Source organism: Varanus komodoensis, unplaced genomic scaffold (assembly GCF_004798865.1).
Source record: "Varanus komodoensis strain SLA01 unplaced genomic scaffold, ASM479886v1 scaffold92, whole genome shotgun sequence".
Classification (NCBI taxonomy): Eukaryota; Metazoa; Chordata; class Lepidosauria; order Squamata; family Varanidae; genus Varanus; species Varanus komodoensis.
In genome coordinates, this window is record NW_025336624.1 from 1,572,754 (window position 1) to 1,596,771 (window position 24,018).

The following is a 24,018-nucleotide window of genomic DNA, read 5'->3' on the forward strand; positions in this document are numbered from 1 at the left end:
TCTGAGTAGTTCTCAGGAGGCATCATGACGGCTTCCACCTTCTATATGCATGAAGGCCCCCTTAACATCCGTTTGACCATAACAAAGTAGAGGCAAACAGACTTTGTTAGCCTGAAACTCCCAGCCATTCTCTGTTTTGGCTAAAGCCTCCTTATTGACCTCCCTGGGCAAAGTATGGTGGATTTCTTCTTGGGCCTCTTGCTGCAAATTATTGCCCAGTTGTGGCTTATTCATGGACTTGCTGCTGTTCTGAAGTTTATGCAACAAGAAACTGCAGAACTGCCTGTGGAGAAGCCTTGATTCTGACACTTTGTGACCCACTGCTCCTGTGGTGTGAAAGAGATTCAAGGTTCAGCTGGTGCTTGCGGAATTATGAAGGGTTGAAGGTGTTTTAAGATAAGTGTATCATCCCTCACAACTTGGCTCAACAGGTCTGGACATGGCCAAGGGGTATCTGCTTACAACCCTTGTGGTGCTTTCCAAGACTCCACGGTTGTCTATTCTGGCTCTCTGATTCAATAGCAGCAGTTAAAACCTAAAGCTGATGTCTGATGAATTTAGTAGATGGTTTGTGTTCAGTTTTGCTGATAAAGCCAACCTTGATCGAAGCAGGTTGCTTACCTGCAACTGTCTTTCTTCAAGTCACACATTTGGCTGTGTGCCTGTGTAGAGCCTGTTGTTGGGAAGATGCTACAGTCAGGAGGGCTTTGGTGCAAACTCTTCCCCCACCTTCAGGGTTGGTATATAGGAAGGGTTGCTACTCATCCCCGAAGTTCACTCAAAGCTGACATTGTGGCTTTGGAGCAGAGGGAGGACCCTACAGGCTGGCCTTAGTGTTGGTTGAAATTAATTTCTATCGCATAAATACACATATCAGTATGTGGCACCAATGATGAGGTGGTGGGTGTTTTGTGCTAATGGGTATCAATATCAAGGATCATAGCCGGCTTCTTGATCCCAATAGCAACACTCTGGTCCATAGAATCATTGGCACAGCCATGGGACAGACTGTTCCAAGCACCTGTCCCACTCAGAGAGGGGACAGTGAGACCAGTGCCTGCGGTACTGGGATATGATGCGGACTGGCAATATGGCTCCCAACCAGCCTGACCCCAAGGCTATAGAAGGAGGATGGGTCTGTGGCTAAGGTAATGTATTCTGGAGTTCTCTTTCTGATACTGAGGTTATCAAGACCTGCTCCTCTCTTGGTACTGGAGGGTTGGATTCAAGCATGGTCAGTACCAATGTGAGTTGCTTAGACAAATCAGAGAGGCAGCTCTTCAAGTGCTGCTTGTGGCCCTTCGCTTAGTGGCTTCCACGAGGTTTGCTGCTTTGGCCCTCTTTGCCAACTTCTTGGTCATGGACAGCTTCAGTAAGCACTCAGGCATTAAGTAAGTCATGCGCTCCAGCCCAAGGTTACAGCCATGACCAAAGCAGGCAGAGTTGGGAGGTGAGGTTTCAGCCCTTGATGTAGAAGGGCATTCTGCAGGTTTTGAGGTGTCTACTGCCTGCAGCACCTTGCCCCACAACCCCGTTTTTAGGCAGTCTGCCCAGTTCCTTTGGACTTGGCCTGGCAATGAGTACAGGAATCCACAATGTGATCTTTTCCCAGGCAGAACAGACACAGAGAGTGCCCATTGGTGGGTGGGGATCCAGCACGCCGTTCACATGGTGGCAAGCCAGCTGCCAACAGAATCCCCCAAGCAGGATGGGTACAAGAGCTCCACCTGCCCAAGCTGCTCATCAGTGTGCATGCTGCCTCTGATGATGGAGCAGCAAACAGCCACCAAAGCGAGTAGCCACCGATAGCTTCCTCCTTCATGAATTTGTGCAATCCTCCTTTAAAGCCATCTAAACTGGTGGGCACCATTATTTCCTGTGGCAGTGAAGTCCATATTTGAAATATGCACAGTGCAAAGATGTACTTCCTTTTGTTGGTTCCAAAACTCCCACCAATCAGCTTCATGGAATGACAATGGGGTCTACTATCATAGGAGAGGAGAAAAAGGTCTCCCCTCTACTTCATGCATGTTTTTAAACACCTCTATCATGTCTCTCCTTGTGCACCTTTTTCTAAGCAAAAGTTGTAATCATTCCTCAAAGGGTAGCTCCCCTTTTCCTGCTTTTTGCAACTCACTATCCAGAGGATACATGAATGAATGCATTTCTGTGCGAGCAGAAGTTCCTGCTGCCTATCAGGAGGCAGCATTACAACAACTCCTGAGAAAACCCTCCCTTGGTCCAGACTCCGAGGACTCCAGAGGTATCCTCCTGGATTGACTGGGCTGGAGGCATCTTTTTACAATGGTTCTGCTCTGATCAACAAGGCAAGCTCCAGAAAACGGCATGAGTGGGAGCGTGATTGGTAGCCTTCAGACTGGATTACTATAATGCATTCTGAGAGGCCACCTTAAGGCTGGTTCAGAAGCTGCAGCCAGTGCAGAACACAACGGCTACATTACTGACTCATATGCTTTACAAGCATCTTCCTTGTTAGTCTGCTAACAAGCTAGGTATTAGTATGCAAAGTCCTGCACAACCAGGGCCAGGTTATCTCAAGGAACATCTCCCTGTATCACAACCTCTTAGGCCACTATGACCATCAGGGCAGGCCCAGTTGCCTAAGGCTTTGGTTCCAGTCAGCTACTTAGGGCAGTTACACAAGAGGCAGACTTCTGGCGCCCCATGTACCTTGCTACAATGGCCTTTTCTAGTGTGCCAAGCACCTGGTTCAAATCCCCACACAGTCATAAACTCACTGGGTTACCTTGAGTCAATCTCAGCCTAGTCTACCTCACAGGGTTGTTATGCGGATAAAATGTATTTGTGTTGGGGGCTGGAAAAGAACCACATATGCCACCTTGATCTTCTTGAAAAGAGGGAACATAAATTAAACAAATAAGATCTGTGAGCGGTTTGAAATGACTTACAAACCACACATTCATACATCTCTTTCTTACAGGCGCCTAAGGACACTTGCATGAATTGTGTGTGTTCCCTGAGCCATCAAGACTCTCTCCAAGGGGCCATAGCTGTACAACTCAAGAGCTCTCTGTGTGACTTGCAAAACTGATGCATTGCAGGTTCTAGGAAAACATTTTACTTGACAGAACCAGGCATAGTGGCTGTCCTAGTTTCCTTCTTCTCTGTCTGAGTAATAAACACACATATTGAATTAATTTTGAACAGCAACAATATAATTCTGCCATTCTCTTTTATTTTGCTTCTGCTTTTCTGAGATGTTTGTCTCCCTTAGGCATGAAAGACAAATACTAGGGAGCCAGAATCTTCTTACTGCCAAGTAATGGGATTACCAAAAGGAACAGCAAAGCAGGAGAAAACATGAATGAAGAAACCCCTATAAGAAATAGGGGTTCTAATATTAAGGGAAGAAAGGCAGATAGAGAGCCTTTATCACACAAGGTTCAAGCGCAAAGTCCCCATTCTGCCATCTGCTCCTCAAGGAAATGTTTCATTTTTTACACTTCACTGATATTTGCCTATTAGCACTCTTCTTGCATTGTTCCATAATTCCAGCTTTTCAAGTGTCCTCCTTCCATTCTGCAGAACTTCAAAGATTGCATTTTTCTCAGTTGTCTTCCACAGTGTATTTTAACCACTCCTTGCTAATGAATGAGGAAGCATTTTCTCCATTGCTGGAACTACTCAGTCCTCTTCAGCCTCAAAAACAGCTACTGCACAACGTCCAGCTGGGATATAAACAATGGATTCCACTTCTCCCCCACCCTTGCTGGGCTTCTGGAAATGAATTTCCAGTGCGTCATGCATCAACTCCTCATCCAAAACATCTGGAATCCCTGATAGTAGGACAGTCCGAGCACAGACTGAAGGATGGAACTGGAATGGGGAGACAAGAGAGCACCCGATTAAAAACTCACATAAATGCAAACTCAGCTTTAAATTATTAACACAGTTCAATATTCTAAAATCCACACATCTGCCAGCTGATTTAAGGCAAAGATACCTTGCTGCTGGGTGCTTTAGTTTTCTTAGGTGACAAGTATCCACAATTGTGCATGTGTGTTAGAGAGAGACCAAGAAAAAGAGAGAGACGGAGAGACAGTGAGTGCATATGAGCATGCTGAGGTGCCTCTTCTCACTCTTAACTAGTGGCAAATAATGTGAAAAGAAATTCCATGGTATCCACATAAGTTCATCAGCCATCAACATGATGGAGATGCACCTCATTAATATCCCCTTTACATGATTCAGTGTGTGACTTTCACATGATCATGCACTGCAAGTTCTATGTTTGTTGATGGAAAGAAAAAATGCTTTTAGATCAGGAGCATTCTGATCTGAAAGCATTTTGGTGAGAAAAGGTGCAGAGAGAGGTGTCTGAGTGTGGGGCTTTCCTCATACCTGAAGCTGTGTGATTTCCCCGTCTATGTATTTTGACACTTTGACCTCATGAATCTCCTTTCCGAAGGGCACCTTGAACAGGCTCCTCTTGACAAGCCGCTCAACCACTAGAGAAGAGGGACGTCAGGAGGGAAAAAGACCATGCTTGAAATCTGTGACTGAGATTCCTGGGTGTGAGCACTTAATATCTGACTGTCTTTAAAAGACTTGCAAATCTATGTACTGTGCAAGGTGGCATGCAAGAGAAAGCAGCTGGGAAGGGACTGCATTGTTTTTACATTGTGTACACGGACCACCACAATGTTTATTTTAGTTTCTCACTCTACCCAAAGAATCAGGGAGAGTAGTGGGGGGTGTTTTTGTTTTGTTTTTTTTGGATGGAGGAGAAACATACAAAAATGGAGCGGGGGGATTAAGAAACTTTTTGGAAACTTTTTTTGTTCAAGAAATGACAAACTGATTTCCTCTCTTGTGATGACAGGATTTACCAACTGGATTTTTACAGCCTCTGCAGAGAAAAACCAGATGGGCTTGTGAGTAAAATTTATAAAAGAATGAGTAGAAATACCAGTGAAGAGGAAAAATAAAGGAAATTTTTAAACAGTAAATAAGTTCTACTTGACTACAGCAGGACCCCCATATCTGCAGGGATAAGTTCCAAGCCTTCCAGCAGATACCTGAAACTGCAGATAGCAGCAAACACTGCATTTGTGGAGATTAGGGGTACAGGACCCCCACAAAAGTGGAAAAACAGAAATATCTCTAGAAAAAACTCACAAATATCTCTAGGGTCTGCACACCTGCTGAGAGACAAAACACATGAGTGAAACTGGCTAGTACTGAGGCAAAGAGTGTGGCATCCCCAAACAGAGTGTATAATTTCCTAGAGATAATTGTGACTTTTCCCTAGAGATATTTGTGTTTTTTCCACTTTCACAGGGGGTCCTGCACCCCTAACCCCACAAAGTAGAGGGCCAACAATAAACTACGGTTAAGTAAAACTGTGGTAACTGAGACAGCAGATACAGGGGCCCTGCTGTATATTGCTGTGGGGTATTCCAACAGGTGCAACAGAAATGGCGATAAAACACAATCAGATGCTTATGCAGAGAGTAAGTTGAAGACACCTAGCTCAAAAACTGAAAGTGTCACCTCCACATTCAGAAATGACAGCTGTATTCATTCTTGGCTCTGCCTTTGCTTGGGGCACCTTAGTAGGCAGAACACTGACCTAACTAAATCAGAGTGCAACATGGCCAGGTTCCTTTAAGCTTCCCTGATCAGCCCGACTATGGAACCATAATTCCTTCCGCATCTCCTCATACCTCCATTGTCCACAAAAGTTAGTGCCACATGGTTTGAACTATTCAGCCACTCCACACGCTCCACCTCACCACCCATGTTATGCCGTTTGCTGAAAAACAGCTCTAGCTTGTCAAGCAGCTGCTCCCTGGGCAAAGGCAGGACTGGCAATCCAGACAGGAGGACTCGTCGGGGACTCTCTTCCAAAGAGAACTGCAGATTCACCGGAGCGGGGGTGGGGGGTGGGGAGAAGAGGACATGGAAATAAGTAGTGGAGGGCCACAGCAGTGTGGATGGGGGAGGGGGAACAGCATGAGGCCACACTTGCAGCCCACCACCCTTCATTCCCAACCAACAGCTAATCTTTCAGCATTAGGGCCCCAGCACTGTCAAGGCAGCATGCAGAACTGTATGCCGCAGTTCCACTGGAGGGCAGAAAATGTGTGGAATGTGGTGCTGAGCACAGACTTTCTAGCAGTCTCAGCTTCCATTTTAAAAGAGCAAATTTCTAGTTCTTAAGACTACAGCCACATTTCAGATGGTATGGGCAACAGCACTGCCAGGAAGCAGGGCAAGATTCCCAGCAAATGGGATCAGGGCTCTGTGTAACTCCCAACTTCTCTTCACGACTAAATCAGAGAATAAGGGAGCAAATTCTATGGTCCCCAGAGAGCATGTGAGGCCATAGAATGTTTCGGATTCCCAGATGTGATGTTGGATACAGCACTCCAAGCTCAAGTGAAAAATTGGAGCTCTGATCATTGCTCCCAGCCTGTAAGGAGAGAACTACTCTGGCTGCTCTTCAAGGTCAACAAAGTGACATTGGAAAAAAGGGAAAGGGGGCATCTGGTGCTCAGGGTGGGGAGAAGCCTGAAGAGGGCAGAATATCAGCTATCCTGAAACTTCTCCAGTCTTCTTCCTCCCCTAACTCCAAAGCACTCTAGCTAGACAAGCAAAAAAATCATGCCTAGCATGTCATCTCTGCTGTTCTTACTCTGCATAGGATGCCTATGAGCCTCCAGGTTTGGGTGCTTATGGGCATCACCATAGGATTCCAACTGAATGGTGAAAAGTTTGTTATATGAAATGTAAGAGATATCATGAAAACTTGCCTCATGCATGCAGATTGCAGAATTCAGCTTTACCTGTAGAGGTTTTCAGAGCACAAAATACACAGAGCAGTGTATGCTATGAAAGTGGAAGGAATTGTCAAACCCGTGCAGCTCTGTCATATGATCAGGTGATCTTGCCAAAATGCACTCTTCCACCCAGTTATTGAAGGAAAGCCTTAACAGTGAAATATTAGCTATCCTTCCTTTAGATAAATTCAGAATAGGCAAAACAGGCCTTGAAGCAAGAACTTAAATATTTAGAATCTGAACGGCAGATAGTTACATCATCATTATATGTTACTTCCAGTGTGGAGGCAATATGCCTTTCTATGCCAGTTGTTCACATGAGTGGGTGAAGGCTACTGCACCTGTATCCTGCTCATGGGCTTCCCAGAGCCACTGGCTTGGCCACGGCAGGAACACAGTGCTGGACTAGATACTCCTTCAGTATGAGCAGGTACCTTCACCATAAATTTCCCTGCATCTGCTGTGTATATTAACAGGGAGATAAACTGCATCTGGAATGAGAATCCCAGGCGCGTTCTACTAGTGCTATTGCATTGCCCTGCTTGCCCTTTGACTGGCTCTGGCAGTGTGTTTTCCATGGTTCCACAATCAGCATTTGCAGGTAGAAATTTTGTATCCATGTCACAAGCAGCACAGGATTTTGCTAAAAGCTGACGTGCTGGTTTTGACAACAGCTTTTGTGTGCAGGAACGCACTCTGGGTTTTAACTATAGTATTAGGAGAGGGTGCCGCATTCTACTGCTAAGGGCCATTAGGCACAGAAAGGAGCTGCTCCCTGTAAGAGGCTACACATCTCTTTGCCCACCCTCCACAGTGTCCATGCCTACATCTTCCACACAAGCTGTAACCCCACTTTTACAGGGTTGCACCTCTAATGGAAGCTTTGCACATGCAGCCTTTCCTTAGACGACACTTAACCTATGGACACAAGGGTGGGCAGGGCTAAAGCTTTAAAATCACTGCAGTCAGTGCGTCAAGAAACTTCTTAAGTAGAGGTAAGGGAAGACTGAGCAGGACTTGCCAGAGCCCAGAAGCAAGGCTGCACGTGCAAAATAAGCAAATAAGTGACCATTTGGATTTTTCTAGTGACAGAGCTCCAGAAGCTTATGCAGAATTTTCTTCTCCAGGGCATGCAGTTGTCCCCATGGGCAGGACACCTTCAGTCCAGAGGTGTGCTCCCTGTTCAGCCTCCTCAAGGCACAAGCTGCTCATTGTCAGATCGAAGGCTGCAGAACTCACCTCCACAGACGAGGGCAAGAGCAATTCCAGAGGCTCTGCCTTCACATGCACGTAGCTCCAGTCATCCAGCTGAACTCGATGCTGCCCTGCCCCAGTGATCCTGTGGGCAACTGAGGAAGCAGAACAAGACCGACTGACTCTTTGCCCTCTTCCATCCCTGACTCTTATCGGATCAGCAACTCATGCTGAGCTTCCATCCTTAAGATGGAGAGAATGTTTGAACTGTCTTATATCACCCAGTGGCTGTAGAGTCTTCCCCACTGGATTAGCATTGAAAAACCTTTGGCCGAATTAGTATAGGAAACCAAAGATGGCGGCTGGATAATCTCTCTAGGTTCCTTCCTATATCACAAAAAGGCAAGCCAAAAAGAGCCTGCAGGCTCCTCCCTCAGCCAGCATGCTGCAGCAGGAGGCAGAGCTGCTCCAGCCGCTCTGGTCAAAGACCAGCTTCAGACTTGTCCTCTTTGGACTTGTGTCTGAGTTTTCTTTTTCCACTCTCCTCCATGTACATGTGTGTGAGAGAGATGGCATTTAGCCCCTAAGTCTGCCTTGTTTTCATTGAAGCTATTTAAGCTGCTCTGGAAGCTTTTCTGGCTGAATAAAAGAATCAAAGGCTTTAAATAAACAAACAAGATCCCTGCTCCTGGCAAGGGCTACATTAGTCTACTCCTGAAGACTCTATAACCTATCTTCTAAATAAGGCTGGGCTATGGGACAGATGCCCTGTGCTGCACTTGAGTTTTGCATTTCTCTGCTCTTACATACCATCCCTCTCATGTTCTTTGAGGCAGGATCAACGTGGAGGTACATTCTCCAGTGCATCCTGCTCCATTACCCCAACATCACTGCCAAGAGGAATGCCCGGGAAGGGGGGCATGAAACACCTGGCCTTCCAAAGCCAGGGCCAGGTGAATCATGCCCACCCCACAATCTGGGCAATGAGAAGGAGGAATTTGCCTCGTCCTCTATTCACCCTTCTCCACAGCAGGGGAAGTCAGGAGAAGACAGCAAGCAAAGCAGCTTGTTCCCTGGCTGCAGCTCAGGGCAGCACACCACAGGCTTGCGCCAACCCCCCTCTTCCCTTGAAGGAGCTGGGCAATCTGGGCATGGCCCCATCTGGCATGGCACTGCAGCTCTTTTGGCCGACGGCTGTGACAGGACAGGCAGCCTCCGACAGCCACACCCACGCATATGGTCCAGATATAGACAAAATGCTAAGTCACAGAAGAAGCCTCGACTACTTTGGGGTAGCTTTTAAACTATCCACTGGGAAGCAAAGGGGCAGCATCCAGAAGGCACACTAAGGGTGGCTTAGCATCACTGGGCAGGTCCAAGCAATACTTTAAGTGCAAAGTGGCTGTACAGCTGCCTTGGCATACCTGCCGTGCCTGCGTCATGAGTTAAGCATAGTGGAGGTGCTAAGGCACCTCCTTCCTGTGCTTCCCCCTCAGTTCCCCTGCTGGTACGGTAGAGGACACCGCAGCAGCAGGACGACAGCTGCCAAAGCAGGGCCCCCTTCGGCAACTATCATCTGCTTCCCCGCTCCACACTCCTGCTGATGCTGAGACACTAGAACTGCCTAGAGCAATCCTGCTTCCCTGGGATTGGCAAGAGTGCCAGGCAGGGATGTGGAGCACTGGGGCCTGGGGGACACAAGCTGCCTAAAGGGGACTTCCAAGCCCAGCACAAGGCGGCCAGTCTGGCTGACCAGTGGAGATGCACCTTTCCTTTACTTGCTGAACTGCTCACTAAGTGCTTCACTACGTCTCTGCCACGCACGATGGTCACAGGCAAAAGCATATTCTTCCAGCTCATCCCATCCGTGTGTGTGGCAGTGTCCGTGGGCACCACAGCAAGCGAGGGCAGCACATCTGCCTGGGCTTCTCCCCATAGAGACCCGGCTGAACAACCCCCCCCCCACCCCCGCTATGGCTGCAACTGCCCCACAATCAGGAAAGACCTGGCTGAGTGCACTGCACAGTCACCGCCCTAGGCTGACCCGGTGCCCACAGGTGCCACGGCAGCTGGGAGCAGCAGGACACGCTGGCGTCTGTGATATCCGCCTCCCCCTCCCCCCCCCCCAAGATTCTCACAGCATTTTTCTATTCTTCTTCCTTTGCCCCAACCACTTTTCACAAACGCCAGCTACTGTTGTGGTGCCTATCCGGTATCAGGATTTCAGTTGGAATGACGGCTCTTACCCTCAGGACTTTCAAAAGTGATGAGAGCTGATCCTCCAGTTATAGGGCACTGGATCTGTGGAACGACTGTCAGTATATCCTCTTTCTCCTCTTTCACATGTCCTTTAAACACCATCGCTCTTTCAGGGGCTGACATCTGTACAAGGGTGACAGAGAATGAATTTTTCCTGCCAGGTCTCATGCATTGAATCTAAAATCCTAAGAGCTCTATACAAAGAGCTTCCCCACAAATTTGAATCAGAACTTAGCTCCAACTACTAAAAGAGCAAAAAGTGTGATTGAGCAGGTAGGCTCAAATCCAAGCACCTCTCAGTTTGCTTACGGATTAACTACCAAAGGGTTGCTACCATCCAGGATAACTTCAAAAGGAGATTAAACAAATTCACAGAGAAGGCTTCCAGTAATTACCAGCTACGATGGCCACATGCTGCCTCCAGTACCAGAGGAGGCCTACCTCTCAGTAGCCGCAGCTGGAAAACACAAGCAGGAGGGAGCAAGTCCACCCATGTCCTATTTGTGCAGTTCCCACCGGGGCATCTGCTGTGCCAACAGAATGCTGGTTTAGATAAGTCTTCTGATTCAGCAAGGCTGTTACGTTTTCATTGGTTCCTGAGGAGACCAGGCAAATGCCTGTGTACATGCATGGGTTCAAATAAAAGCATCTCTTTCTAGTATTGTATAGCAGGAATGGGCAACATGCACCTGCAAATCACTTAAACATGCACACTGCATACAAATGGGTAGCTGCTACCAAACTGCTACAGAGCAATGTACCACCAAACTTTGGCAGCAAACGAGTGATTATTTCTTCTTATTTGATTTTGTACCAAGTGTGGCCCACAGGCATGCTTGTCTAGTGGCAAAAATGGTTCCCATACCACCTGCAGCTACCCCACCCATGCTATGTAAGAAGAGGACCATAAACAACATGTTCTCAATACCTTGTGAAAGTTTTCTTTGGAAATCTGGAACCTTTCCAGCTGTTTCAATTCAGTTTCCAGAGCCTGTATTTCTTCTATCAACTGAGCATTCTTCTCCATCTCCGACTGAACCGCTCTCTTCAGGGGAGAAGAGCATTGTGAACAGGGAATAAGAGACATCTTGCCGTTGCAGACAACCTGCCAAACTATTCTTCCCAGAGCTATGCACTTCTTTGCTACTGAACGTTAGCCGTACACCTCAGTCCCCTCCTAGCAAGTAAGGACTGAAAATCCACCAGGCTCAGAACATGGAAAGCTTCACTGCAGCTGGGTTGCACTGATGCTCCGGTTTGCAACCCTGGGGTCTTAGCCCAAGAGATCAAAGAATTAAATGAAAATGCATGGGAGATTCTCAGATGTTGGAGATTTTGGAGACTTGGTTGTTAACATCATCAGCCATTAGGCAACCAAGCAACACCAAGAGGGACCTTTGCAGATCTGCCCTGCTGCTGAGCTAGTGGGTTTTGTTTCCAGCTTCCAAAGCTGGCCTTCTTCAATTAGCATTTGTAAATGCTGACACTAGTGCCGACTCTCTAGTTTGGCCTTCTTGACTTAGCCTCTATGACAGCAAATGAACACATAAACATGCACAGGCAGTAACTGGGGCACTATCAGAATGAGGTGAGGTGCTGAGGTGATCAGAAGACCAGGGCTCCTGCAGCCTAAATAACACTTCGCAATGACTGACAGAAACAAAATACATGATACAAAATAGGAACAAATGTGGATCCTTGAAGGAGGAGTACCTGGCACTTCCTAATTTCCCACGAGGTTTGTTCTGTCATTTTCTCCTGAGATCCACTTGTGAAGATGCTCTCATCAGCTCGATGGATGAAAGATTCCTGCAGAGCAAAAGGGGGTTCACAATTCAGAGTCTGCTTCATAGAAAATGTGTGCGGAGAATAGTCAAGAATAATGCAATCTTGAACTTTTAAGAAGGAAAATTATCTATTGTTTCTAAATCTCAATTTGTAAAATATATGTACATTTCAAAAATGCCACCTTTTTGTCCAAGGCTATAAGGATTGAGTGGAGAGTGGGAATCACATAAAATTCATTGTGTGGGTATGAGTGAACAGAGGGACTAAACGTCACCCCACCCCCCGAGGCAAAGGAAAACTGAGCTTTCCTTCCCAAAAGAACCAAAGGTTGAGCTGAGGAGAAAAGACAGACTGTCCCACCCATGGCTGCAGCAGGAGGTGCCCCATGCATGTTTAGAACATCATCTTTGCTGGATCAGACCAAAGGTCCTGCTAGTCCAGCACTCACGGTGACAAACCAGCTGCCTACAGGACCCCTCAACTGAGATGGGTGAAAGACATCTGCCTGCCCAAGCTCCTCAGCAACTGGTGTATGCAGGCACGCCATGTCTGGCAAAGGAGGAAGTATGTAGCTGGCAAGGCTGGTAGCCACTGATAGCCTCTTCCTCCATGAGCAGTTGCAGTTGTTGTAGCCACTCATAAGGGAGTTTGGACTTTCCTTTGTCATCTCATAATCAATCTGCCCTCCTCACTGAGAAGTTAATCCCCCTCCCCCTTTTCTGGTTTTACTCTGCAAATAAAAGTTTTTTGTTGCTTTTGGCATCCCTTGCAAATACGGCAGCACAGCTGAGAGAATTACGAATTAGTAAAGATAAGACCAAGTTAATGCAAGTTGACAGTGTTCAAGGTAGCACCCCAGTAAAAGCAGGAGGTCAAGATCTAAAGTTGTGAAGTAATTTAGTTACCTTGGCAGTATTATGGATGCAGATGGGGGGAAAGAAGCTGGATGGGCAAAGCAATTGCTGTTTTCTGATAAATGTGCTCAGTTTAGAGTACATCTGCTATAGATATTAAAAGTAAGTTCAGATTATTTAATGCTATTGCTGTATGGATTGCCACCTATGCCAATGAGACCTGGAAGTTTGCAACAAAAATTACCAAGAAGGTGAACATCTCTCAGCAATGCTGCCTTAGAAAGATACTATGAAATACATACTGAGACCACGTTACCAATGAGGAAGTATTCCAAAGATGTGGTACCCAAATACTCTAACAGAACAAAGAATGCATTTTGCTGGACATGTGTTCCTCATGAATAAGCAACTTCCTGCTAAGATCACAATTAACTGAATACCACTAGGTGGTCAGAAGAGGAGAGGAAACCTCCATGGCAGCTTAGGCATGGCGTTCCGCAGGGTTCCATTTTATCCCCATGCTATTTAACATCTACATGAAACCGCTGGGAGAGGTCATCTGGATGTTTGGGCTATGGAGTCATCAGTATGCTGATGACACCCAGCTCTAACTACTTCTCCAGGTGAGGCAGTGGAGGTCCTGAACCGGTGCCTAGACGGGGTGATGGGCTGGATGAGGGCCAATAAATTGAAGCTTAATCCAGGCAACCGTCCTGCTGGTAGGCAGTTTAGCCTCCCAGGTAGGTGTTTCTAACCCTGTTCTGGATGGGGTTGCACTCCCCCTAAAGGACAGGGTGCACAGTTTGGGAGTGCTCCTTGACCTGGAGCTATGGGAGAGGTCATCAGGAGGTGTGGGCTGCGGAATCATCAATACGCTGATGATACCCAGCTTTACCTCTCGTTTTCCACTAATCCAGGTGAGGCAGTGGCTGTGCTGAACCGGTGCTTGGCCGAGGTAAGGGAATGGATGAGGGCCAATAAACTGAAACTCAACCCAGACAAGACGGAGGTCCTGTTGGTTGGCGGATCGGGTTTCGGAGAGGGTGGATTTGACCTGGTCCTGAATGGTGCAACACTCCCTCTTAGGGATAAGGTCCGCAGCTTAGGAGTACTCCTCGACCCGGAGCTTTCTTTGGAAGCTCAGGTGACAGCGGTGGTGAGGAACGCCTTCCTTCAGCTTCGGCTGATTAATCAGCTACGCCCCTACCTGGAGTACGACTGCCTGGCGACGGTGACACACGTGCTGGTGACTTTCCGCCTAGACTTCTGTAACGCGCTTTACGTGGGGCTTCCCCTGAAGACAGTCCGAACACTTCAATTGGTGCAAAATAGAGCTGCCAGGTTGCTGACGGGGACGGGGCATTATGCTCACATGACTCCAGTCCTCCGTCAGCTTCACTGGCTTCCCATTGAAGCCCGGGCCCAATTCAAGGTGTTGGTTATGACCTATAAAGCCCTAAACGGCTTGGGTCCTGGCTACCTGAACGAGCGCTTATGTCCGTATATGCCCGACCGCCCTTTGAGATCTGCGGGAGAGTCCCTTCTCCGGGAACCCTCCATGAAAGAAATTAGGAGAGTAAGTACTCGGAGGAGGGCTTTCTCTGCGGTGGCACCCAACCTATGGAATTCACTCCCCAAAGAGGTCCGCCTGGCACCGTCGTTACTGGTTTTTCGGCGCCAGGTAAAGACCTTTTTATTTAAACATCATTTTAATTGTTAAAACATATGATCTGGCCAGGGCAACTTCTTCTTCCTTCTCTTTCTCCTCCTATATTTTTATTTACTTATTTTATACTGATAATTTTAATTTTATATTTGTAAATCAATGTATTTTTTGTATTTTTGTATTTAATGGTAATTTATTATGTACTATTGTATTTCAATGTATTTTATCGTGTTGTAAGCCGCCCCGAGGTTTCGGCAAGGGGCGGCATAGAAATGTTATAATCATCATCATCATCATCATCATCATCATCATCTCAGGTGGCAGTAGTGGCGAGGAGCACTTTCTTTCAGCTTCGGCTGATGCATCAGCTGCGCCCCTATCTGGATGGGCAGTGCCTGGCAGCGGTGACCCATGCCCTGATAACTTCCTGATACTTGGACTACTGTAACATGCTCTATGTGGGGCTGTCCTTGAAGACGGTCTGGATACTTAAACTGGTCTAGAATAGAGCTGCCAGGTTGTTAACAGGGACCGGCAGGTATGAACATATAACATCGGTCCTTTTTCACCTACACTGGCTTCCAGTTGAAGCCTGGGCCCAATTTATGGAGTTGGTGATGACCTATAAAGCCCTAAACAGCTTAAGGGCTGGTTACCTGAAAGAGCGTCTCCTTCCATATGTGCCCGCCCCTTAAGATCTGGGGCAGACCCCCTTCTTCAGCTGCTCCCTGAAGATTAGGAGGGTGACTACCTGGAGAAGCGCCTTCTCTGTGGTGGCAGCCCAATTGTGGAATTCGCTCCCCAGAGAGGTTTGCCTGGCGCCGTCACTTTACTATTTTCAGTGCCAGGTCAAAACCTTTTTATTTTCCCAATGTTTTAAGACCTGACTGTTTTAATTGGGGTTTTATTATTGCTAAATTTTAGGATGCTGTGTTTTAATTATTTTCTTACATGTTCTATTATTAAACCATCCTGAGACTTCAGTAATGGGACTGTCTACAAAAAGTTTTAAATAAATAAATAAACCAAAAAAGATCTGGCATCAAACATTCCAGAATGACCTAAGCCGTATCAACCTTGAATTGAAGGATAAAGAAACTGTTGCTGTGGGTCGAACACTATGGAAGATGCCTGTAGCCCAATGTGCCCCACACAAGACGTAAAGCAGCAGCAGCAGCTGATTCTCAGATTTAACCTTCCTGATACAATTCCTGCACTTCTGTGCCACCTGCCTATACTCTCTTGTCACCAGACAGTCCTTCCACTTCCTATAGATGTCCGTTTTTCTTTTTAGTTCAACTTGAAGCTTTTTGTGGAGCCAGGCTGATTTGTTCTGTTGTCCCATATGTTTTGTTTTTTGTTGGCATCATTCAAAACTAACTTAGTCACAGGAGTAGTTAGTTTTGGAGTCTTTGAAACCAATTGCCTAGGGAGGCTGTGGCCTTTCCCACACTGGAGGCATTCAAGATGCAACTGGACAACCAGCCTAAGCATCCCTGACAAGATATAAATATCAGGGATGCTTAAAATTGGAGTCCTGCACTGAGCCGAGAGTTGGACTTGATGGCCTTATAGGATTCTTCCAATTCTAATGTCCTGCAATGCTAAGAGGAGAAAGAAGTGCACAACTTCAAATTAGCTGCTGATTGTTCGTGATATGGTAAATTATAGCTATGTGTAATCTTTAAGTGTAGCCCTTAGATAATGGATCGAAATAACAAAGAATTCTGAACTGATAGTGAAGAAAGAAGAGAAAACATATTACACGGATGGTGGGAGGCTCAATGAAAACACAGTGGTTACAAAAGGGGAGGGTGAAAGTCCATGCTGGGGGTTATTAGGAAAGAGACATAAAACAAAGCAACAGCATAAACAGGATCATGCAGGAACTTTACACTGTGACCATGTTTTAGATACTGTGTTTCAAGCTGCCAGATTTCAAAAGCATTTGGGGCTTTTTAGTTTAGAAAGAACAGGACTGCAGGAGAAGGTACAAGATCAGATATTTATAAAGTTATGAATGGTGTGGAAAAGTGGATCATACACATTTTTCTTCCTGTCACTCAATACTAAAGCCTTGAAGCATCTAAGGGAAGTGACCCGAAAACTGATTCAGGACAGACAACTTTGTCATGGAAGGAAGAGGGCCTCAAGAGGGGCTTCACCCCATTGAAAACATCTTGCAAGCTAGCTTGTTCCATGGGTAAGCAACCCAGCCCCCCGGAATGAAGCAGGACCCAGATCCTGAAGAAAACAGGTTGGGGTAGGCTGCTCTAGAGCCACCTCCTTTTCCAACCCTGGAAGATGACACAAAAAGCAGTATTTGCAATTCTGATGCTCACCTCATTTGGATCTATCATGTTGTCAAACCTAGAAGAGTAATCAAACAAATAAGAATTCCACAGAGAAAAACACTCCCCAATTAATTCAGCATCCTATGAATAAATATATAGTGCAAATCTGCAGCTGATTTGCATGATTTATCCTGCTTCCTATAGTTATAGGGAAGAAGAAGCTTACATAGGTTACTGAAAGGCTTACCCACAGGATCTCTTGTTCAATTGGTCCCCTCCCTCCACCCCACGGACACAACATTTCACCAGGTATTGCCCAAAGTCTGTCTCCACAGCCATACCGGCTGCCAAACTGCTCTTTAAAAAGTTGAGATTCTTGATTCCCTCGACTCTGCGTTCAGCACCACATTTTGGGCTTCCATAACCTATTTCCAATCGGGCCGCCCTGCCGCCAGCACGGGGAAGGACCCTTCCGGACTCCATTCGTTTTACACCACCTCAGCCAACTTTTGGGGGAAAGGACGGCGGGGAAGAAGGCACAGGCAGACCTAGGCCAGACTGGTCGGGCTTGGAGCAGATCCAGCTGCAGCGCAGGCCTACACCCAAATAGCAGGGCAGCTGCTTTTTGGCTCTCAGCTGGGCCCCACCACCAGTCAGGTCAGGCCTGCACAGAAGATGCCGAGGCCCGCAACCGGAGATGCCCCCCGCCGCATTCTGCCGGAGAAGCGAGGCGCCCGAGTTTCCGCCTCCCCGGGGAAGGGTGGGGGAAGGACAACCTAAAGTCTGCTATAACAGGAAAGCGGTCATGAGGGGAGCGGGACGGGTCACCCCTGAGAACAGCCACACCTCCCCCGGGGGCACGGGGCAAAACAGCAACTCCCCCCCCCCCCCCCAGGCAGGGGCTGATCCGTGCATTCCCCCACCGCACGCGTCGCCCGCCTCACCTGGACCTGCCCGGGCCGCCTCGCGCTTCGCTTCCACTTTCAGTTCCCACTCGCTCGGCCTCGCCATCCGCCCCGCCCCCTTAGCGGCTTTGCGCGGGGACGGGCGCGCCTGCGTCCGCGTGAGGTCCGCCTCGGTCCGTATCAGACTGCAGCTTCAAAGCTGGAAGAAAACGCATTCTGTAATAACGGGAAGCTCCTAAGTTTATGGAACATCCAAACTTTCCTAACATCAGAGCTGTCTGTATCTGCAGTTTCACAAAACAGATGGAGCAGGGCTTGCTTACTCCCTCTGCCGAGGATTTTTTTCCCCCCAGGCCACCCCTACTATTTCCAGGAAAAATGTTTTTAGTACCAGTCAGTCCTGAGGCATTTGTAAACTGCAATGAGCATGTGCAGGGTAATCCGGGCCCCCATAATCATAGACAAAGCGCATTTAAGAAACGTAGCTTATATATGCCTTTCTTTGTGTTATAAAATCAAACCTGCACTCTTTCTCAAAAGCACCGGCTTTCCAAACCAAGTCACTGTTTAATATTGCTGTTCCCTTAAGAAAATGGCATTCCTTCCCCCTCCCCTCTCTCACCCTCCTTCTCCCCTCTAGTTATAAGGGAGGACAGGAAGAATTTAGTTTTCCATTCAGTCGAATAAGCAATAACTGCAACAATGTTGCTGCACAATCCCTGCAGGAATTCACAATTTACCAAAAAGTATTTAGTTAGCTATTCCAGAGCTCTTCTCATGCTATAGCCAATCAGAACAGTGCAGATTCATTATGAGCCTTCCCAAGAACTGAATGCAACAGATGAGCTTATGATTGCATGGTTTCTCAATAGCTTAAATTTACATGTTTAAGCAGATCAGATGGGTTTAAGTTTCTGATTTACTCAATTGAAATATCAGTACACTGCAATTGGAAATATTGTAATCTTATAGTCACTTGTATGTTTGGCTGATTTTCCTTATTTCGTCTGTATATGATCTCAGATTTTCATTGTAATGTCTGTATCTTGTCATTAATTGTTCTGTATCTGTGTACATGACCAGATTATAAAATGATCTGTTCTTGTATTGAAACCTCACAGTTGAGTTTACCTCTGCCCAGTAGTGCATTACTGTTAGTTGACTGCACGAATCCTGGCGCTCCAGACAATAAAGCAGCAGAGGTTCAATCTTTCCCATGAATCTGTTTTTATTTCCTCCTCACAAATTGAAAACAGATTCTGTCAGAATACACCATTGAGGTAGGAACCCCCAGTAACTCCTTAAAATTACAAAAAAATGAGGTTGTTTATTCCAAGATAAGGAGTATGTATTTTGCTCATGCTTATAAGTGCTACTGCAGAAAAGACCTTCTAGCAGGTACCTTCTTTCATTCTGCCCACCAAAGGACGTGCCTCCTATATAAAGGTAGGGCAGAACTAGGGGTCAGAGAGAATGGTAGAGGGCTCTTACCAAAAGTTCAATGGTATCACTCCTCATGCTAATTGCTTTCACTTGCTTACCAGACAGGCAGAGTCAGTGGCATCTACTGCTTTTTCCCACTAGCATCATTGTGCCAGAGCAGAACGCAAACAAGGAGGGAGAAGAGGAGCAGCCCCAGGGGACCCTGTTGGGAGTGTGCAGCCTCAGCAGGTATTCAACCATAACCTCAGTGCTACCTTTTGATGCCAGCCCTGTCCATACCCCAGGACTCTGTTTGACACTAGGATGAAAATTATCAGTCCTTAGGAGTCTCCCCATACTCCAACCAGATTTTTAAGTGCTTGCAGCTAACTTCCTTGCAGTGAGTAGGCAAGTAAGGAGATTTGAATTGCTCCAAAAGACAACCAAAAGTAGGTAAAATGTATTTCATAGGACCTCCCCCATGGGTATGTAAGAACTTATGAGCCATATTGCATCAAAGTCCAGCATTTCATTCACAGTGAAAAACCAATACCCACAGTATCTCAAGTTCCCCAGAAACTGGTCTACATAAGCAAGCTGGCCTGGGATACGGGAGGTACCATATAGCCATCAGGCCTAGCATCCTTAACCTCTATGATTTTTTTCTAATCCCCTTTAAAAGCCAGTTCCGTATCTTTCCCTTCACTCACCTTGTGAAATACTGAGTAACAGCACACAGTGAACAGCCATCTGCATCATTTCTTGAACTTTTAAAACTGGGTCCTTAGCATTCACCGTTCTAGCACTCATATATTAACATTCTTTCATTAAAACTTTTCTAACCAAGGGTATCATTTATAGCACTTCCTATACAGTTTGCATACATGATATATTTCAGGGCCCTGAATACAAATTCTATGGTTAAGCCTTTATTCAACTTAATACTCAGCTGCAGAAATGTTATTTTTTCAGTCCACCTTCCAAAAATCCCTTTCCTGGATAAGCATGGAAAAAACAAGATTTTTACTAACAAAATAGTCCATGCTATTTCACCACTCTTAACTGCACCCCCCCCCCCGCCGCCAAACTAACCAACAAGAAAGGAAGTTTGCAATACAGAGAAATGGGCTTTTCAAGAACATTTATTGGTGCAGTTACAGAGAATTCAGAATCTGAGTTTCTGGAAAAACCACTTGTTCTTGCCTGTCTTGTACCTGAAAAAGAGAACAAACATCTCTTATTATGAGTTTTACAAATCTATAAGCTGCAGCCCAAGAGCTTGGCCACTACATCAAACATGACTTACATGATAGAGGAACTGCTTCCCCTGTGAGCAAGAGATCCGTTTCAGAGCTAGTGCAGATTGGATGGCAAGGCTCAGATGCGGGAAAACCAAGGAATAATGTTCCCATCACACCCCAACTTGACATGCAAGTTAACATTCTCCTCTATGCCCCCTTGCACACAAAGACTGAATGCAGAAATCTGCATAGCAGCTGGATCTTTCACAAGACTCACCTTTCCTCAAATTTTACTTTGGCCTCTCGCCGCGCTTTACGTTTCAGGGCAGGATCCCGAAATACATCCTTGTTGACAATGGTTTTGTCAAGGGAAATATCAACAGAATATCTGGGCAAACACACAGTGGGGTGGGGGGAAGGCAGATTATAAACCTGAATGCGTGTCAACATCCTATGCCACCCACTCATATACTTAAAGTGCTGTACGGTCCTAAATCCATTCCATTATAGGGGGTGAGTGTTTATCCTTCCAATCCTGTATGATTAGTCTTAGCAATCAGAAGGGCACAATGTATCCATTTTCCTTTTCATTTGTTAATTACATTTACATCCTTTTTTTTAACTTCCAAGGAACTCAAAGAGCCTTACATAAATTGCCTTCTCCTCTCAGTTTTATCCTCACAATAATAACTTTGTGAGGTAGGTTGGGCTACGAGTTTGTGACTGGCCCAAAACCACTGTTAGCTCCATGGTTGAATGGGGACTAGAATCCAGGCACACACTTTTAATCACTACACCACACCACCTCTTTATGAAGCAGTTAAATAATTTAAGAGTGTGTACTTCAGTAACTATTAAAGACTGTTCCAATATACAATTTATCCTCCAAAAATGAAACAGCTACAGGACATTGCCAAAACATATGTTTAAAAGAAGCATTAGCTATATTGCACTGCTAATAATTAGCTGAATTAGATAACGCCTTATTAAACAGATCCTGAGGTGTCTGATAGAAACAAAACACATTTTTGCAGAATAGGGTGCTGCCTAAGACATGTAGATGCCAAGGAGATGATCCACTGATGAGACATTCCATGGTGATGCCCTCAGCAGTTTCTCGCATCTCCAAAACTGCTCATGATTCTAAAGGGTTTGGGCCCCTGCCCTAGACATTAACTTACACTTGAAACTACCCTTGTCTAAGAGAAAGGGATCCAGAAAAGCTGCTGTCCTTCTGAAAGAAGGGAGACAGCTCTCCATTTTCATTTCCCCCCACTAACAAGTTCCTCACTCACCTGGTTGGCATCAAGTGGTTGTAATTATAAACTTTCACAAAGGACTTGATCTTGGATCGTTTAGCAATTTTCTTCTTGCCCATGTTGGCTGTCACTTTGCGTGGGTAGCGATCAATGCCAGCTACCAGGGCATGGCTGTATGGGCGATCTGAAGTGCCGTCATCAATATTCTGTAATGGAGGTTCATTAGAAGGGATAAGGCACTACAGCAAGCATGGAATCACAACCTTTAACAAGCATACTTGAGACTATTCAGATTCATCCAACAGGCAAAGTATCCAGAAAATCAGAACTATTTTGACTTGCAACAAAATGTTACAATAGATCCTCCCTCCTAAGTGAAGTGGTTCTGTTCAAAATTTTGGCCAGTCACTCCCTCTAAGCAGGATATTCTGCTTCCCACAGGTCACTTTTTTCCTTACCCTATTGATACTCAACAATGTGTGAATTCTGAGCAAGCTCAACCTCTGGATTTTTGTGCCTACAAAGCTCCTCCTTGCCTCCAATTCTGCAAACCTCAGGGTTCCTCCTGACACCTTTTATTGTCCTGTATTGACTAAATCTTTATCAACATTCATCTCTTGACTTTGCCAATAGGGAGAGAAAACAGACATAGCATGAATGAAATATAACCAAATGTGGGTTAATATCGGGAATTTGGCCACTGCAAATATGAATATAAGATCCGAATAGTATATCACCACAACAGTTTACAAAAAATAATCTGTTGCATCTAGATTTGTTCACACTTAAGAGTAGACCCACTTAAATCAGCGGGACTGAAGTTCCAATGATTTTAGTCAGTCTGTTCTTAGGGTGCCTCCAGACCAAACTTTTTCTGCCTCTGTCTTAAATTTTATGGAGAGTCCAGATGTTATGGTCTTCCACTTGTAATCACTTCTTCCTGTGATTTCCCACTGCTTTTTCCATCATTTCCCTTACTGCAGAAAATCTGTTAAGGAGTAAATGATGGAATAGCTGCACCAATGCCTCTTGATTAATAATACTAGGAAGAAGGCATTTGGGTGTGCCTTATGTATGACTAGAGCCAAATCAATGAAGACATGACATCGTTTGTTCTGGTCCAGTTCTTCACACAATTCAAAGTACTGTTGATTTTTTTTTAAACGAAGACCAACCATTTTTAAAAAGTCCATTTTATCACACATTAACTGCCTAGTTATTAAGCCTAACCTCTGTTCTATCTCTCCCAATTTCTGGAGTGAAAGCAACAGGATCTGGTGGATGGCAACAGGAAGCAGTTCCCAGAGGAGCTTTGTGAAGCATTCTTTTCTATTGGGTGCAGGTGGAAACCTTTTTATTCCCCAGGCTTTAATTGTGGTCTGGTATGGATGCTACATGCTACAACACCCTTTTATACTACAACACACTGTTGTTTGTTTTGCAATGTTATTACTACATTAGCAATCACCCCATATTACAAAGACTAAGCACCTCTTCCATAAAGTTCATACCTTGACAATAACAGCTTTACGTCCAGAATAACGTCCAGCCAGCACAAGAACCACCTTCCCAGGTTTCATAAACTTGCCCATCTCTAAAAACAAGGTAGATTTATCGATTCACTACCAGAAAAAATTAGCATTTCTTCACTCACTGCAAATCAGATATCATACAGCAAGGAATGTCTAGCTTGTAAACTAGTTTATGGCTGACAATTTAGAATATGTAACAATCCTCCTAGCTTTAATTTAGAAGATAGGAGTCAACTCAGAACTTGATAAACAAATCAGTCTTTTCACTTGTTAATAACGAAGAAAGGTTTCTACGGTGATGAAGGCGTTTAGTTACCAATTGTTTCAAACACACGTTATTCCAGCATCACTCATCAAGAATAGAGTTTAGGGAGCAAGAGCACAGCACAGAATTGTATATGCACCAACGTTAAATACAGAAAGTGCCTCCTCAGCCAGCTTTTGACTTAAACAAAAAGCGGGTACTTCAGGAAATCAGATGAACGGGTACGTTTATTTTTCCCTCTCGCGCTAAAAGCACCCCGTCCAAGAGAAATAAAATCTACCACTAGCGCTACCACCCCAAAACCTCCCAGCCTAGCAACATCAAGGTGCACCTATTTTTCAGGCACCCTGGCCACCGGCCTTTCCAGGAGGCTTAAGAGGATCACGATGGATAGAATAAGTCGCCCCACTTGCCGTAATCTTACCGAGGCTGTAAGGCTGATGGCCTCCAGACCGGAAAAGAAACGGCAACACACTTCCGCTAGCCTTTCACCCTGCCCGGAGGAAGAGGCTGCG

At 45.8% G+C, this 24,018-nt stretch overlaps 2 protein-coding genes across 3 annotated transcripts; both read right to left on the bottom strand.

The window, feature by feature from the left end:
* Positions 1-3,175: 3,175 nt before the first annotated feature.
* IFI35 (interferon induced protein 35) lies at positions 3,176-17,923 on the bottom strand. 2 transcript variants are annotated; one of them, XM_044418753.1, is made up of 9 exons: positions 17,824-17,923; positions 16,928-16,955; positions 11,991-12,086; positions 11,206-11,322; positions 10,265-10,400; positions 8,064-8,173; positions 5,778-5,898; positions 4,384-4,490; positions 3,176-3,858 (listed from the first exon to the last, which is right to left on the bottom strand). In XM_044418753.1, exons 2-9 carry the CDS (start codon positions 16,943-16,945, stop codon positions 3,667-3,669), a joined length of 897 nt encoding a protein of 298 aa, XP_044274688.1. In that variant the 5' UTR covers positions 16,946-16,955; positions 17,824-17,923; the 3' UTR covers positions 3,176-3,666. The 2 variants fall into 2 exon arrangements, with proteins under 2 accessions (XP_044274688.1, XP_044274687.1); XM_044418752.1 differs by having other exon boundaries at positions 5,709-5,898; positions 17,824-17,922.
* A 2,407-nt stretch (positions 17,924-20,330) lies between these two features.
* RPL27 (ribosomal protein L27) lies at positions 20,331-24,014 on the bottom strand. The gene is made up of 5 exons (XM_044418653.1): positions 23,928-24,014; positions 23,218-23,300; positions 21,743-21,912; positions 20,725-20,835; positions 20,331-20,420 (listed from the first exon to the last, which is right to left on the bottom strand). The coding sequence occupies exons 2-5, from the start codon at positions 23,296-23,298 to the stop codon at positions 20,372-20,374; spliced, it is 411 nt and encodes a 136-aa protein (XP_044274588.1). The 5' UTR covers positions 23,299-23,300; positions 23,928-24,014; the 3' UTR covers positions 20,331-20,371.
* Between the last annotated feature and the right edge of the window lie 4 nt (positions 24,015-24,018).

What these genes read in the sequence shown, in the direction of transcription:
- IFI35 (XM_044418752.1), bottom strand. An exon ending in AACTTTTGTGGACAATGGAG is followed by an intron (nt 4,491 to 5,708) that starts GTATGAGGAGAT and finishes CCTCTTCTCTAG; the next exon opens with TGGTTGAGCGGCTTGTCAAG. An exon ending in GGGAAATCACACAGCTTCAG is followed by an intron (nt 3,859 to 4,383) that starts GTATGAGGAAAG and finishes TCCCCATTCCAG; the next exon opens with TTCCATCCTTCAGTCTGTGC.
- RPL27 (XM_044418653.1), bottom strand. Translation starts at nt 23,298, where the DNA reads ATGGGCAAGTTTATGAAACCTGGGAAGGTGGTTCTTGTGCTGGCTGGA. An exon ending in GTAAAGCTGTTATTGTCAAG is followed by an intron (nt 21,913 to 23,217) that starts GTATGAACTTTA and finishes CCTCCATTACAG; the next exon opens with AATATTGATGACGGCACTTC. An exon ending in AACCACTTGATGCCAACCAG is followed by an intron (nt 20,836 to 21,742) that starts GTGAGTGAGGAA and finishes GTGTTTGCCCAG; the next exon opens with ATATTCTGTTGATATTTCCC.